The sequence below is a fragment of the Chamaea fasciata genome, unplaced genomic scaffold, assembly GCF_029207755.1.
Source record: "Chamaea fasciata isolate MVZ Bird 193981 ecotype frontalis unplaced genomic scaffold, bChaFas1.0.hap1 SCAF_23, whole genome shotgun sequence".
Classification (NCBI taxonomy): Eukaryota; Metazoa; Chordata; class Aves; order Passeriformes; family Sylviidae; genus Chamaea; species Chamaea fasciata.
This window is the reverse complement of record NW_027094108.1, coordinates 3816888-3834556: the sequence shown is the minus strand read 5'-3', so window position 1 is coordinate 3834556 and position 17669 is coordinate 3816888. Positions and strand designations below refer to the sequence as shown.

The 17669-nt window shown below is 47.8% G+C and overlaps 1 protein-coding gene across 8 annotated transcripts in view; it reads right to left on the bottom strand.

Annotated features, from left to right (window-relative positions):
* Positions 1 to 17669, bottom strand: part of CAMTA1 (calmodulin binding transcription activator 1) — a 235888-nt gene that overhangs the window by 98347 nt on the left and 119872 nt on the right. For all 8 annotated transcript variants that reach the window (XM_066203207.1, XM_066203208.1, XM_066203214.1 and 5 more), the window contains one exon: positions 11746 to 11817. In XM_066203207.1, coding sequence (XP_066059304.1) covers positions 11746 to 11817 — 72 coding nt within the window. The remainder of the gene's footprint in view (positions 1 to 11745; positions 11818 to 17669) is intronic.

Here is a 17669-nt window from a genome sequence, read left to right as displayed (position 1 = left end):
ATGGGGGTATATTTCACAGAGCCATATGCCATTTTCCATGCTTCTGGGTAGTATTTTTCCAGGGAAAATCTGATGTGAGAACACTAGAAGTAAAGAAAAAAAAATTTATGAGAGAAGTAGAACCCAAACCCTCCAGTTTTGCTTGATACAATAAATGTTTTTGCAAGAGAGCTTCAGTGTACTCCCTTCTAAATTGAAAGAAGTGGTGAAGCAGCAGATTGCTCACTCACAGGAGACACAAGTTTATCACTAAACCTTAGGAAAAAGCTCTCGGTTGCCTTGAGGCTCCAGCTTTGCATTAAAATGCATTGAGGAGGCGGTGATTCAGGGGGCAGTGGACCAGAAACCTGTTTGAGATATTTCTGGTGCCCCTGAAACACTGAGCAAAGGATTCAGCCTTGGGATTTCTGTTTGAAGAGTGACTCTGTGCCTCTCCAGGCACCACAGCCCCGGGACACCGCTGCCAGCACAAGGTGGGAGGAGGCAGTGGGACAAACACCTGTCTCAGGAAGTGACAAGATTGCAATTTAGGGAGAGAAACAGGAACCATTTGGAACAAAGGTTGGAAATTAGGAGGCCAGTGAGGATTTCACTCATCACTACTACTTGCTCCAAAGCCTGGAAAGAATTCTGTCTCTTCTCCCCTACACACAAACACTAATCCATCCCAGAAACTGGGGTCACATCCTGATACAGCCCAAAGGGACTGTATTATTCCCCACAAGGAGCGATGCTTTGCGGGTTCCCAGGTCTACCCTGCAATTCTCATTGTGGCCATCCTGGATTCCTTTCCTGCCTCCCCTAAACCATCTCCTTTTGCAAGCTGAGCATCAAAAGAGAATTAAATCCAGATTTATCGCACTTTTCCTGCTAAAACTATTTCCCAGCAGACTTGTTACAAGCCAACCACACCACGTTCTTGTCGGCCACATCACTGTCCACCAGCCTGGCAACATTTTACCTACCTCAGGCTCAGCCCCCCTAATTTACTGAGCCCTGAGCCCTCTGCGTTCCTCATGAACAAAAAGCAGGATTTACTAATGGAAAAAGCCAACAGCAGCAGCCTTAAGTAGCATTCCACACAGTTGTGCTTCCCCCCAAACCTTCCCCACAGGCGCTGCAGGAATGCCCAGAACGGGGGCAGGAGAGAGGCTGAACTCTTCATGAGCTGTTAGCAGGCTAACGAGGGCATCTGCAGGAGGAATAGGCACTAAAACTGAAACTAGATACAAAATAAATATCCCAGAGCTGGATTTCTTAAAAAAGATTCTGCTGAGCTATAGTTCCACATCAAATTTTTATTGAATACATTTTCTTCTGAGAATTTGTGCACTAAAACCAGTCAGAATCATATGAGAGGAGTATAAATTTCACGTACAGTTTTCACTGCAAACATCCTTCAGGAGAAAAAGCAAAAGCACTTTTTAATCAAGCCCACTCCACATCCTCTCCCTCCTCCCATGGAACCCAAGTGGGAGGGTGGGAATTGGAGCCCACGAAGCCCCAGTCCCCGCAGCACTGGGGCACTGGGGAGCTCAGGGGAGGGATGTTCTGCCTGAAGGTTATGGGGAGGGGGTCACATTATCTCCCCTTTGCCACGCCTGAAAGCAATGCCCAGGTCTGCTTTACATAGAGTAAAGCTGTGAAGAAGGTGACATTTTAAAGCAATTGATATTCTTAGCTGGCAATGTGAATTCACATGATTTCAGCAAACTGTTGTTAAAACCCAAACGTGACACCACCTCTTCTCCCAAATTCAGAGCTGCCCCTCCAAAACTTACTTAATCACATTATTTTCTGAAGCTGCAATGGATTTTCTATTTGATTCTACAAAACCCAAAAATGAGGGGCTAGTTCCCTGGAAGGATGATGTTTCTCACTGTACAAGCAATTTCGGGTCACTTTGAGCTTGAAAAGGCTCTAGGATCTGAAATGCTATTAAAAACAGAAAAGCTATTTTAGTCCACTTCTTCTAGCAGCATCCCAGCACCCAACACTTTTAACGTATTCTCCCCCCAACAACTACAAGGTGAACTCAGAAAAAAACTCTCAGAGGCTTCCAGATTATTCATTATAATGTAAACTTTAAACAAGGCTAAAATCGAGCACCTTTCAGCCCTTGAGCAGGTCTTGGTGGCTGTATTGCCCAGATGCTCACGTGGCAGTTCTTCCTTGGATATTGAGCTACCTGGACCCCTGAGAAGAAAATTACACTGAAGAAAAGGTCAATAAATGACAGAGAGGAGATGACATCCCATAATAGTTATAATTACTGTTTATCAGAGTGCTGCACTGCCCAGGTAGCGGGTTACAGGGAGTATTTGCTGCATTTTTTCATTAAAAGGACCATAGCTACGGGACTTGGAGTTGATCCCATGACACGTGTGTCTGCTGTGCCACAGGACGCACCACGCAGTCACGTCTCCTCCGCGGAACCAGTGACCTTGAGAGATGTTGCACTCATTTTTCTTTCTGCACATTTTTGTGATGGATTTATCGTTCAATAAACCCAAAAGAAGAACAGCATTTGACGCTGGAGCTCTTTGTGCCAGTGCCAAGAGCTGTGGGAGGAGCTGGGGCTGGATCTGCAGCCTCACTCAGGCTTTTCATGGCAGAATTGATGTCGTGGCTCCATTCTCCACTGCAGGCCAAGGAGGGGATGGATCTTCCATGAGGATACCTTTTTCTATAAAGTTTTACCCTAGGCGTGTAAAGCAAATTCCCAGCAGGACAGCTCCAGGAAATGCAGAAGTATGAGATGAGCAAAATTTGACTGGTATGCTTCAGACAGTCATCACGTATCTGTAGACGGACACTACAAAACCAGACAGAGACAGTGTGTCTGTGCTGGTCAACGGGGGTTGAAAGACTCTGAGATGCTTGGCTGAACCAACCTGACAAGGTCCTTGCACCCCAGAACACTCAGACACCAGGGCTGTGTCTTGAAAACAGCAAAATCCCTACAGAAAGTGACTCAAATCTAAGTTATAGGGAGGAATAAACACCAGTGTTCTGCATTCAGAAATAAGGACTGCGATGACGGAACTGTTGACGCCAGCTTTTGAAGAGTGCCACAAAGAAGGATAATTGAAGAATGGTGAAAAGCCCAGCAGCCTCCACTCTCCCTTCTCCTGCAGAAAGTGCCTGTGATCACTCACCTGAATGGTGACTGCCATGAGAGCTCAGCAGAAGGGCAGAGGTGTGTGTGCCATCGCTCTGGCCCGGGCAGCACCATGTGGGGACAGCTGTGGGGACACTGTGGGGACAACTGGGAGCAGCCATTCCCTTCTCCCATAAAACAAGGGGAATAATATGAAGACACATTGAATCCAACAGACTTATTTTGTCCTGGTTACATTATTGGGAAATCTACTTTCCTGGGAAGAAGAGATTTTACAGCGACTTAAAACTTATAAAAACTTCAACCTCTATTTCACTCTGTCATGCCTACTGTGCTGCCCATGGCCAATAAGCAGCATGAGCCAGCAGACAGCCATACGATACACGCCCCACGGCAGCACGAGGAACAGAGGCAAAGCTGACATTTAATGGAAAAAAAAGTACGGTGATAAAAATTGTGCACTTTTTCCTTGACACAGAAAACGATCCCCTTAGGAACACCGCCTGTTCAGAAGCAAAAGCCATTTAGATTGGTCCTTCTCCTCTGGCTTTTGCCCCTTCATTAATACGCTAAAGAAGATCGTTGCATAATCTCACAGAGAACTAAGGCTGTGGTCACTACACACCATTTCCACAGCCTCAGAGGTGAGCACAGCATTTTATAGTGCAGACCACGAACTTGGGCTCTTTTTAACAACCTTTACTGCCTTTCACTAAGGGTAGTGCACCATATATACATTCATGGGTCTAACAGCCACTTTCTGACTGGTCTGACCCAAGACATCTCCATGGGTGTGGAGAGAGGGATGCAGTGATGCATCCCAGGTGGGATCAGGTGGCAGGATGCAGGTGGCAGCTGCAGGAGGTGACAGGGATGGAGAGCCTTTACTTCACACCACTGAGGCAGTGTGAGATACAAGAGGCATCGCAGCTTCATTAACCCAGGGCAGCACAGACGTCAGTGACAGCTGAGGCAGCCAGTTGATAGAAAGGGAATAGAGACTCCTTCAGAAATAAGAGTATTTTGAGAATAAAAAGCAACCGGGGTAATAAGCAAGATGCTTACAAAGGCAGAGGATAGAAGGAAGAGCATTCAAACTGCAGGCACCTGGGAAGTGATTTATCCAAAAGACTTACAAAAGTGTTCCTTAACAGATAAAATACAAGGGTAACTCACTGCAGGCCAAAACACTGCGTATTAAAGGAAAAAATAGCCCGCATTAGAAAAAGAGACTTTAGCCTTGGCAGCATCTGCTCCAAGTCCTCTGCTGCCCACACCAGAACGAACTCCAGATCTCTAAACTCAATTTGTAATTTGCTTCACTACAGAATTCCCAACTCAAGCCCCAATTATAACTCTCCAGTGAGGGTGAAACTCCAGCCAACGGTATAATACATTCACCGACACCTGCAGACCTAATAATTGACCAGGGAGGATGTGGATGAGCTCAGCAGAATCACTGCATTGCTCCTGCAAGGTTCGGTGTCCTACACCGGGAAACAGCTTCACCACTGCAAAGTGCATAATTTAATAAACCATTAACTCAAACCTGAGGTGAAGTAAATTCAGCGTATTATATATTTCAAAATAGCATTAGAATTCAATTTAAGTGTCACCAAAAGCCTAATCCTCAGTATACAGAGCATATTAATAAGTGTCTTGGAGCCTGTGGTTTGATTTGGTTTCCAGCCGAGCTGCGCTGCCGCATGGCTGCGATCCCCGCCGAGAGGATGTCTCGGTGACAGCATCACTGGCCTGAGCTGCAGCAGCATCACAGGGATGACAGCCTCGCTCTGTGGGGTCTTCCCGAGAGAACACAGGGGTGGCCACTGGAGCAAAAGTAATCCTGCTTCCAGTTGTGTCACTTCTGGGCGTCCCTGCTGAGATGCTGATGTTCCGCGCTGACAGCAGGCTGCTCGCAGGGTCCCCGGGCGCCCCCGACTCACCCCTGGTGTCGGGTCCCTTTGCAGCCACAGGGGGAAACGCTCATTTTAGGTAAGGCAGGGGCTCCCGTTCACGCTGAGCTGCTGGATGAGGCACAAGAAGCCACTTTGTGGCAGCCCCCCAACCATGTCATGGTGCAGGGCAGGGCTGCAGCCCCGAGGAGGAACAGAGCCAATGCCTTCCCTCCCCTGGGTCAAGCACCCAGGACAAACAGGGCATCATTTCCATCAAGAGCTGAAAGCACAAAACCCGCTCCCCCTTTCTGTGGGTGTTGGACGTGTTTTGGCCTTTTCTCCGTCGCCCCTGCCAGAATTTCTCTTGATCAGCAACCCAGGCACATCCCCCGGCAGTTTGGGAAACGCATCTCTTCTATAAATGACAACAGATTATTTAAGCAACAACTAAAGCACTCTGACTGCTTTTTAGTTTGCTCGCATTAACGTCAGTCTCCTCATATATCTAGGGAACAAATCCGGGATTTTCTTTAAAATGGTAGAGAGCCGTACAAAAATAGAAGCCGGCTTGTCTAAAATAAAGTTATGTGTTTGAAAGGGTTGGAAACTGTTTTTTAATCACAGGCGTCTTTCTTCTGGAATATAATCCACCGTCTATACATTCTGCTCTTCCACCCAATTTCTCAAGAAAATGCAGCAAGTGTGTTAATAAATAATTTACAAAAACATTACAAAAGATAAAGCACTCCTGCTAAAACGTTTCCAGCCTTTGACACACCAGTTCATTTGTAATCCTCTTTGCCTCCCCTTCATGGAACATCAGCAGAGGGTTCGTGCAGCTGCTCCCGCAGCCCCACTTCACCACCCTGCAGCCTCTGGTCCACAGGGATCCAGGCAGATGCAGGCACAGTCCAGCCCAAGCCACAGCCCCATGTTATCTGCTGTAGATTTCTGTCATGGAAAATATTTTTCACTGAAGCAAAATCCTGATTTATTTTTGCCCTCTTGCATATGAGGATGGCTGCAAATGCAGGTGGCTGTCCCAGCAAACAGGGCCCCAGAGTTTGTCCTTCCTCCAGCAGCACACAGGTTGTGCTCTCTGTGACACTCCACAGGGTGGTTGGGAGGACGATGCACAGGATCCTTTGTTCTCTTACATGGTTTCTCTGAAATTCACTTTCAGAAGACTGTATGTTAGGCATGTGACCAAATAAAAAAAAAAAAAAAGAAAAATCAAGATAATGAAACTGAACAATTATTACAAAAGAGTTCACAGAACCCTTGGAATTTCAGCTGGACTGAGCAATAGTTTTTGCACAGCTCCACCAATTCCACGAGTATTTCAGATCTTTAATGAACCCTGAAAAACATGATGGGAAGACTTGAGACATGGCTGTTGAAGTGACTGCACGGCAGCAGAGACACGGCAATGAGCACAGTGCCTTCAGAAGAGCTGGTGAGATGAAAGGAGGAAAAGAGAGCATCCTTCAGAGAGATCAAGTCAGAGGCATGTTAAGGAAGCATGAAAAGAGTATCCACGACTTCCTCATCTTCTGAAAATGCTTGTGCATCGTGAAGCCAAGTGATACCACAAGAGGACTGACTGCTGCATCCTGCCGACGTCTGGTACCAAAAGCACCTCTGCTGCTGCAGCTCAGAGCTAAATCAACACAGAAGACAATTCTGCTCTCCTGGAACGGCTGTTTGGTCTCCCCACACACAGTGTCCTCTCCAGCACAGCTTCACATGCACAGAGGGCACTGGGGACAGGAACCAAAGCAGGTAAAGCACAGCTGCTGCACAAGTGTGCTCTGTGAACACCCACCTGTGTCCCGAGCCTGCCTGGGACACGCAGCCATGCTGGCAATGGTTCAGTACCACAGACCATGCTCTGCTGGACTTCTATACCACTAAATTTCATCACACAGGCTAAAATATACTTTGGGAAAACGTGCCAGCATAGCAGCAACAGTTTATAATCCCAACAGCAAAAATGCACAGGCTCGTTGTGCCAAGGCCTCGCTCACACCCCACCCCCAACATACAGGACCCAGCTAAGCGCCCATGTGCCCAGCTAAGCATCCTCTGTGCTTTATTGCCCAGCCACTTTTATTTCACCCAAATGAAAAATAAAAACCCATTACTAAGCAAAAGTCTTGAGAATTTTTATGAGATTGTAATGCGTCCAATTTATGTTGAAAAAGCCCCAAATCCTCAAGCTGTCTGTCGCTGCTCCAGCCAGGGACGCGGGAGATGCTGCTGACGCAGCGCAGCACAAGCAATCAGAGAGGGAAATGCTACTCTGATGGGGTGCTATCAAAAAGAAATGGAAAGGGCTTCCTCTTGTTTAAGGCATAATGGAAAAACAAGGCAAAAAAAAAATGGAATAAACACTAAATTTATGCAGGACAGTGACAGATGTCAGGTAAAATGTTTTATATGATTTTTAGGTCTCGATATGTTCTGCCCACAGCTTTCAGATAAGATGTATTTTAGGAAGGGAACACACTCAGGGGACATCAAGCATCAGCGCAGACATTCATAGTAACTAACTGCTGAATATTCAAGCGTATCAGAAGAAAGAATTTAGGAAAAAACAAGAGTAAAGAGAGAATATTGCAAAACCCTTTGACATTCAATCAGTGCTTACACACACTCTGCAAGGCACAGCTGGTGCACACAGAACAGCAGGAACAGTAATTAAAGACCACTACCCAAATACTGCCCACCACCAGTGCCCCCTCAGCACCTCCCACTTGCTCCTTCTGTGACAGACACCCTGCCTGGATTTTACACCTGGCATGACTGCTGATGTCCCTGACCTTCCCCTGCCATTTCCTATCCTACAGAAACGTATTCCATGACTGCCATGGCTGCTGGGAGCATCCTGTGAGTGTGTGAGCAATAAAGATGAAATGCAGTTTTCCCCCAGGCTCCCAGAGAACTGGATTATCACATTTCAGCAATTACTGCAAACGCTGGATTTACAACAGGGCTCTGTGGAGCTCTTGTGTGTCCCTGTGCTTGCCTAGCTCAGCCTGCATCCCACTCTACTTCCTTGGCTCACCTGCCAGAACAGTGCCACTGACACTCTTCTGCACCAGTTCTGAATTATTCACTGAGCAGTTAATGCATGTGCAATGTGAACCAGCTCTCTGCCGACATACCTCTCTCCAAGGCTTGTTAGTCTTAATTTGTTCAACTGGCCAAGAGGTCTAAATTTACAAGTTTTTTTGCATGATCCTATAGCACAGTTTATGTACTTCTTAATTAAGAAAATGGGCAACACTTTTAAAATTTGTATCCCCACCCATCCCCATAGCACCTGACCACCAGCACTAAAGGAGACATCAGCACCTGCTACAGGTGGAACACGATGAGCATCTGAGGAGCTCAGCATCTCCAGCTGTGCAGCACAGTGAGCAAGGGCCCATGGCAGTCCACGGGTGAAGGCAAAGCCTGCCTCCCTAACCCTGGCAAGCAGCAGCCTGCCCGGAAGCCTGGCAGCCAGATTAATTTTCAGTTCCTGGGGTGCCAATTTCCAACACGCAGAAGGGAACACTGAATTTCCCTGCTCAGCTGTGCCAATGTTTGAAAATCAGCCCTGTCTGAGAATCCACATTTCCCCTCCATTACTCAGGATGAGTACAAACAGGGGGTTTTCTTCTTCTTTTTCCATTGACACAAAATCTGGTACTATGCTGAAGGTCTAATATGGGCAGGCTGAGTCCTGCCAATGACAAACCAACACGCTCAGACTCACAGCTGTGCCAAAGCCTCTGCAGGAGGCTGGGACCTGCCATCCCTCACATCTCAAAAAAGGTTTCAGCAGCCCTGCTTCACACTCAGTGAACTGTGGACAGCCAGGGCTCTGCATCTTCTCAGAAGCAAACAGATAATGCAAAACAAAAAAAACTGAAGTTCTGCTGAGGTGTCTTCCCCAGCAACCAGTGAAGAGGCCACCTGTGTCCTCATCCCCATCTTGTTCTCTGACTGCGTCACTCAGAGCATCATCTCATATTTCTAGAGATCAGATAATCAAAAGAAAAGTATGAGAACCAAATGTAGGAAACCATCACCCTGGGCATGCTTTCTTCATTCAGGCCCAAGAATGAGTGTCCAAGAGAACATCCACACAAGAGGCTGCCAGTGCCCAGGTCTGGATCATGTCCGGCAGGAACATGTCAATGCCGGCTTGGCAATTACAACACCTATTACAAATATTAAAGGTCTTTGGGGTAAGGCAGCACTTAAAATCCGCTATCAAGAGAGCTTGAAATGTCTCAAAAACGTGACACCCCTTCAGAAGAGAGAGGAGGTGGAGGCCCCATGCAGCAGACCCCAGCCACAGCCACCAGCACCACGGTCGCTGCTGACAGCCTGAGAACTTCTAGCAGAGACCCAGAAAACTGCATCATGCAACTCCAGATGATTGGTTCTCACTTCTCATCCTTCTGACCAGTCTGCAGGGAGCAGGCACATCATGTCAATCATAAATGACAACACAAAGTTGTTAAAGTAAGAAATCAGACATAACCATGTCATTAATGTCTACGGCGCTGTGTAAATGCACGAGAAAGACTGAGTCCTTGTGGCTGGTTTGAGTCCTGGCCTTTATGCTGAAAATGTGATGCAGAAAACAATTGTGTGGGGATTTTTAATTGATATCTAACCTGACAACAGGATTTGGAGGAAGATCATCCCATAAAACACAGACAGAATTGCAGACTAATTGTATTTACTCCCCATTGACTAGACATTGCACAGAGAGAGTACAGAGAGAGTCCCAGGAAGGTGCTGAATGTCTCCCCAAACCAAGGAAAAGCCACCCACATGCCTCTGTGAGCTCTAAAGCCAAACATATTGCTGGAGTTTAACGTTACACATTGCCCTGGCTATACCTATTTTTGAATACCAAACTCATTTACCGGGGCTGTTGAAGTGAAAGCTTCTGATGGAGATGCACAAAATACCTTCTGTCTCTCTGGTGTCAGCGCTCCTGAATTCACCGTGGAGCTGAACACAAGCACTGTGCAGCCGATAGAAAAGCGTCATCTATTCCTGGCCAGCTCCTTTCTGCCGGCTGCATAACCTTGAGCGCATGACTGAAGGATGCCCGTTTGTGCCTGGGAGATGCTGCCATGAATCACAGACCCCTCTTCCTCCCACAGCCAAGGCACAGCGTGTCCTTGTTGAGGAATACCAGTCTACCACAGCCACAGTGAGACATCCTGCAGCACATTTTATAAATAGGCTTCTAAGAAATGTACTTCCCATCCTCTTGACAAAAAGTGATTACCAGAGCAAAGAAAATGACTAAACATTGATGCACACCCTGTGAACGTGAAGAAGCCAGAGCCTGGGGAACAGCTCAGAGATCCTACAGTGCTGCAGTGCAACCCATCAGGGAGATGCTGGCTAAGTGCCACAGCAGCCAGGGCCAGCAGCACTTCTAGGGAGCACATCACAACAACAACAACAAAAAAAAAATACAAAGCTCAAAAACAAAGAGAAGAGAGGTGACCTATGGGGCCAGGAGCTCTCGAGGAGGACAAGCACAGCCCATAAGAGAACAGGATTGATGCAGTCATGCTGTGTTTTCAGAGGAGCCACAATTCTCTGCGAGGTGCAGTGCTGCTCCCACCACTGCAGCCAAGCATCTCCTCTTTCCTTGCACGCAGCATTTATATGCCACAGATGCAAATGGAGCTGAGAACACACAGGTATCACAAAGAGGGTGACATCTGCTGCGTGTTTTCTTTGATTGTGTCTGTGGTGTGGGCACTATCCTCTGTGGGTTGTGAAGGGTCTGTCCTGCCCCAGTGACAGTAGCAGTTTCTTCTTTTTTAATATGGAAGTGCAATTGCAAAACCAGGGAGAAACAGGAATTATTTTCCATTTGCTTCTAGAAACAGATGTCACTTTCCTCAGACTTGTTTGTTTTCAGGACCATGGGAGTTTAATCTTTAAAACAATATTTTTACAGTATGTGTCAAGTGCCATTTCATAATGAAAGAAAACAAATTGCTTCCACTTTGCACACCACGGTAACCAGTCAAGCATGTGAAAAGCTCCTCAAAGGTGGGGTCAGCAAACACCCCCCGGGAAAACTCACACATGAGATCCTTTGCACACCCCCACAGCCCCAGGGGAGCTGCCCAAACCCTGTGTAAATAAGAGGAAAATTTGGCTTGACTCCTCCTGGGACTTTGCTGTTCCCACAACAGCCAGAAGAAAAATCACTGAGTGACTTCGAAATATTCCCTGGAGACTAAACATCTCACTGGAGGAAAGCAGGGCACCGCAGGGCCAGCTCCAAGGTTCACCCCAAATTCAAACACAGCCCCAGGGCTCTCCTCAAAGTCAAGCACAGCCCAGGGCTGATGTCTCTCCCACACCAAGGCATGCCTGTGCAGCATTCGTCTCTCCAGCTCCTGCCTTGCTTCAGGATGGAACAAGACAACCGGAAACCTCCAGAAAGTCTCACCTGAGCCAACTCCATGTTTAGAGAACATATGAGCTGGCACCAGCTCCATATTGCTAGAGAAAAATATATAATCCCTCCAAACAGAGACATACAACTAAAGAAGACCCATCTCCCTTTCAGACAAACAAAATCCCCCAGACAGTAAAACACAGGACGCTGACCCCCCCCCCGAAGCAGCGGAATGCGGCTGCGGCAGCTCGACCAGGTGACCCCAGAGAGAGAACTCGTTGTCATCCTACCTGCAGAAGCCAGTAGCACCTTCTGTGAAACGTGGGGATGATGGAGGAATGGACATAGCAGCCATACAGGCACTGGGGACACAAAAGGAGAGAAAGCAGAGTCAGGTTAGTGGAGGAACCATCCCAAGAGGCCGGGCTGGGGATGGGGCAGCAGCGCGTGACCCCCGAATGGAGGACAGACGTTGTTCTGGGGCTGGTGACACACGACACAGCATTGTGGCAACCCAGTGTCAGCATTGTAAGCACTGCTACAGGTCACAGAACCCCCTCCCTAACTGCCCCTGCCGTGCTACCTCCACCCAAGGATGGCCACAGCCAACAGTGCTCAGCACCACGACACAGGGCTGGTCTGGGGGCCGCCTTTGAATCCTCCCTCCATGGTATTTTTATTTTTTGGCAAATAAAACACGTTCCTCTCTTTTTCCATGGTTTATCTCCTGGGTATTTCAACTGAAAACCTTGTGTTTGTAAACTGAAAAAATTGCTGTCAGATATTTTAGACAGCAAAATGCCAAAATGTAGTTTGTTTCTTTTCTTCTTGTTTGGGTTTTTTTTTTTTTTAATGATTTCTGCTTCTCTGATTAACTGAAATCAGCAATGCTGAAGCATTCTTTCTGCAGGACAAAAAACCACACTTCCAGTACGTTAAAACTTTTTGGTTGGAAACCAAGCCCAGTGCCAACCCAAACACACAAAACTGGTTTTAATTGCAAAGACCCCAAGCACAGAGGGGTGCCCGTGCTGCTGGACGTGCACACTTGGTGAGCACATGGGAGGCTGCAGCAGTCCCCCCCTCCCCAGGATCACTGCTCACAAGGTCGGCCTGAATTAAACAGGATTTAAGGACTGGCTGCTATCACCGAGTTATTTTTAAAACACAAATGACAAAGATTAATAATGTTTTTAAAATGTGTCAAGGGTACATTCCACACACTGAAATGCAGGGAGGAAAAACAGAGGAGGAAAAAAGCCCTGCAGAAAATAATCCAAAGAAAAGCTTAACATTTAAATCCCTCCCGGGGGTTGGGGAACAGCTGCCCTGACAGTGACTCTTGGCACATGGCACTGGGGGCTGCATGGAAAGGTCTGCAGTGTTCAATTCTGCTGACTCAGAGTCCCCCCACTCCAGAAAGCAGCTTGTGAGGTGCAGCATCTCCCAGTCCAACCTGCTTCCCAGTGAGGATGGGAAAGCTGGTCTGGAGCTGCTGGAGCAGCCTTCCCAGCAGCCAGGGACATCCATAGCACCTTGTGAGATACATATCAATCTATTCCAGCAGCCCCTGACTTGCTTCCCACCCCGATTTGCTGTGGAGTCAATCGAAACTTTGCTCTGATTAAAACAAACCCCAGTGCCAGGCTCTGTGCAGCTCGTGGTGCACAGCAGGCGGGAGCGCTGCCCTCCCTCTCTAACAAGAGCTATCCTTGTGGATAATTCTAGAGCCGTCAATAATGAATCACACAAAAGCCTCCCACCTCCATGAAAATGGTTCTCAACATTTCAGCAAACCATTAAAAAAAATCCTAACAGTTCACAGAATTCAAAAAGCACACAGGATGCAAAGGCGATTTCTTAGATTTTTCTTCTTTTTTTCCGTGGTGGCAGGGCATCGGAATCTGACTCTGGATGGATGTTTTGAGGCTGGATATTCTAACTTGGTCAGCTGGGATGAAGGAGACCCACACACTGAGCAAGCTTCTGGCCTCAGAGAGACAGCAGGGACTGTCCCCATGGGCACTGAGAGGGACCACAGTGGCAGAGAAACACTGCTGGGGTGAAACAGACCCTGGGAGCCCAGCACGTGGAGCGCAGGCAAAATGAGTGATGACAGCAATAAAAACTGCATTAATTTTTGGATAAAAAGGCATAAGAAAAAGTTGACGGTATAAATAGAAACCTAGGAAATCTGTGTGTCATTGTTTTGGAGGATTTTCAAGATTAATGGGTTAAGCACTGTGGATGACACAAAATCTGCAGCCTGATGGCTCAGCACATGGGGGCTGTGGGGAGGTGGCTGTAGGATATTCCTACACTTGGATCTGCTGACCCCTGCCTTTGGCCCCGGGATGGCCCAGGGCTGCTGAGCACCCAGCCAGCTCAACACCCTCCTGCAACTAATGAGCAGAGTGGAATTACCACCCTGCCTGGCCAGAGCAGACAGGTAACCAGGGCAGGAGTAATGCCTTTAGCTAAAGCAGTCTTTAAAATGAAATCTTGCTCAAAACAGGCAAAGGGGGTTTCATTAGCTGCGCCTTCTTTTATTTTTTTTAATTGTTTTTTAGTGGGAAGGTAAAAGCTGCAGAGGCCTGTGTGTCTGTGGAGATGTTAATGCCAGGCTGGGCGCTCAGCCAATGCATTAAGCGAAATCGAATTCCTGAAACCAGCTTTAATCAGCAGATTTTTAAGGTTAGAACGACTCTCTCCTCTGCAAGGCTTGCCAAGGTTAATTCTGTCCTGAGCAGGCTGAATTAATGGGCTGGACAGGGGAGAACATTTTTTTTCATGATTCTCTTTTAAGTTTACAAAATCTCCAAGAGAAGAGAAAAGGCATTTCTGAGCAGTCTGAGGTGAAATACCACCTCAGCAGCTCATCGACTGCTCTGTGGAGAACACAGCGAGGGTTGGCATCAGCCTGACCCTGGAGGAGCCCTGAACAGCAGTGGCTGAGGGACACCCACACTGCTGGGTGCCCACGGCAGTGGCCCAGTGGTCCCATCACCTACCAGGGAGCGTGTCCTTGTCCCTGGAGATGACCCTGTGTGTGTGGCCAAGGATGCCCTAAGCACAGACTGTGTCCTGCCACTGTGGGGGATCCCTCCTGCGCAGCTCCCTGGGATCAGACTCCCACACCTGCCCCAGGAACCAGCTCCAGGAACCTTCTGTGCAGCCCCAACACGGCTGCTGGAGGGCCTGGCCCTGCCAGCTCTGCTGCAGCTCATCCCTTTACAGTTCCAGGGGTAATTAAAGAGGAAAGGCCTTCTCTGGGCAGCAGAGGAGAGCGTGCAATTACAGCTGCCCGCCCCGACATTTGTATGCAGTGCACACTTGGCATTACCAAACTTCTGAAAACTGGAGGAAATGGGGAGGGGGGGAATGTAAAATCAAATTATTAGTGGATTTTTTTTTTTTATCCTGAGCTCCTTAAACTGATTGTGGCTTATTTAAAAATAATACAATAATGCTGAGGTGTTCTTCCTTAACAAGCATACCTTGGGAATGGAAACAAGAAAGCAGGAGAATCAAAAATTCAAGATAGGATTGGACAGGCTTTGAAATTCTTCTCCCTGGTGAGTTACACCAGTGGATATTTAAAAAACCCTAAAAACCGCCTAGATTTTGTTCAGATTTTCACACTGAATTCCCAATTCCCTTAATAAGAAGCTAAATCAATCTTTAGAGAACAAATCACGTAAGACCTATGGCTGTACATTATTAAAATATACTTGAGTAATTTTCTGGTGGTAAGGCTTCAGCTTTCAACACCCCAGCAGCCTCTGGACACCAGGAGCAGGATCTGTGCAGGTTACTGGGGGAAAAGGACCGTGTCCTCTGCTCCTGGCTCCACGGTGGTATTGGGCAACACGTGCTCAGCCCAGCAGCTGATCTGCTCCCTGGTACTTCCCTGGGCTGCTGGGATCTCCCTCTGCAATTACTGGCCATTTCAGAGCTTCCTCACCAATCTCCATGAGGGAGCAGCACACTGCTGGCATAGCAGCCCTGCTGCCGTGGATCAAACCTCCATGGAAAGCCAAGAGAGGCGTTGGCTTCATTCCTCTCATCATGCTGATGACAGGGTACAGGTCTCCTGGAGCAGTGGCTGTATCTGAGCCCAACCACACTCTGCTCTCACCCTTGCCTGCTGTAACCAGCTCACACCGGGGACGAGCAGCGGCTCCTGGATTCACAGGCATGGAAGGGAAACTGGAAAAGCAGCCTGTAAGTGCTCAGATGAGCATCCTTCAATGCAGCCACCTGTGTTTTTTGTGATACGGTAAAAATGAAACGACAAACCCCACTCTCCCATCCCTATCATGATATACAGAATCATTCTGTGATTTTATCACAGACATCTCCATACTCTGTTCTCACAAGTACCACTGCTATCCCATTCTTTTCACCAACATTTCCATATCCCAGCAGAGACACCATCCAATCTTCCTGAAACGGATTCCTCTGGATTTCATACAAACCATGACCAGAGGAATTTGTCAGCTATTCGTAGTGACACAATTTGTTTTAGGTGTAGGAGCGATTGTTCACCTGTTTCTGTAACCAGCACCCACAAAAATCTCTGCTGACCCTCTGAGAGAGCAGAGCCCAGCTAGAAAAGCGAGGCAGCTGAAAGCTGGGCTTCTTGGCCACTGAATTAGCAACTACGGGGAAACCCCTCAAATTTTGTGTGTCACCTCTCCTCTCAAACAGACCTGAAGTGAGCGCCTTCTGAGACCGGGCTATCTTGCAACAGATGATCCTTCCTTCGGGACAGAGATGCTGAAGCCACAGCCACATTCCAACCCCATTTAAACGTCAGCTGAGGCTCGCCCCTGTCAGCTGCGGGAGCTGGGAGACAGCGGCGGCTCCCGCCCACTCCATTAATCAGGATTCAGCGAGAAAAGCCAATGTGCTGCTATAAACCCCCTGACTCGGTGCCAGCGCCACGCGCAGGGAGCCACGTGCCATCAATCTTCCTCGTCCTCCCGCAGCAGCCAGACGCGGCCGGGGAACACTGACGGGGGCTTGTGACAACTCTTGTAGGGCACAGCGAGGCACAGACAGGGAGGCGACAGGAGAGTCTCAACATTTCCCCATGCAGATTGGCCCCAGTTCAGCTTTTTAAAGCAGCAAACAGGGAGGGGAAACCACATCTGAACCCTGGGGAATCCCCAGGGCTAAGAAGGCTGCCGCCAGAGCTCTTATTTTGACTTAAAGAGTGTCAAAATACAGGAATGCATCCAAAATTTCCCATTACTGCTGCAAATCAAAACCAAAACGCTGCTACCTGTGTTTTCTCACTCATCATCTTAGAGAAACACAGATATTAGACAGGTTTGGATTTTCCTCTGACGTTCATAAATAGTAACTTTGATTCAGCAAAGCACAAAACCACGTGCTCGGATCTCAGTCTGGGCTGAGCCGCGCTGCTGGCAAGGTTCGCCTTTTATCGATGTCAACAGAACTCAAGCAATTGCTTACAGTTTGCCAGGTTGGGCAAGGAGTCCCTGGTACTGACAGCAGATCCGGAAAACATTCTTAACGTTTCTAGGCAGCTGCAAAACCTAGAGAAGCTGACCCTTCACTTTTCATCTGTGGCATCACAGCACAGCGCTGTGCAGCCGCGGGCACTGCCCGCTGTGCAGGCGCTCAGCCCAGTGCAGGGATTTTGGGTTTAATCCTGTCAGTTCTTTTCCTGACACGTTTCAAACCCCCTATATGCCCTGGATGCGACTGGCAGCCCCCATCTAGATAACAGCTCCTGGACTGAGCCCAAGGCCCTCCTGTGATGGCTGACCAAGGGAGGAGAGGTTACACAGCCTGTGCATTGCAGGACTACGTCACTTCTGGTGGCTTTTGTTAACAAATATTGTTCTGTTTACCTCGAGACTCGTTAGAAAGCAATTTTTGAAATGTTCAATATTTAATGAAATATTTAAATGTTTAATGGGTTCTTTTTCAAACCCTGTTTTCCCTTTGTGGGGCTCTGAAGTCTCAGCAAGGATTGTAAGGTTTTAAGTTTCTCACTGTTAGAAATGAATCCTCTAAGGACATTGGCTTAACGACAGAAATCGGCATACATGGGGACTGATGTTTCCACAGGCAGCAACACCCACTGCCTGGCCCACTGCAGGATCATTGGTATGCATGCCCACACCCCCACTGCAGCGCCTGCCTCTTCATAAATGCATATTTCTTTATTAATACGGGGATA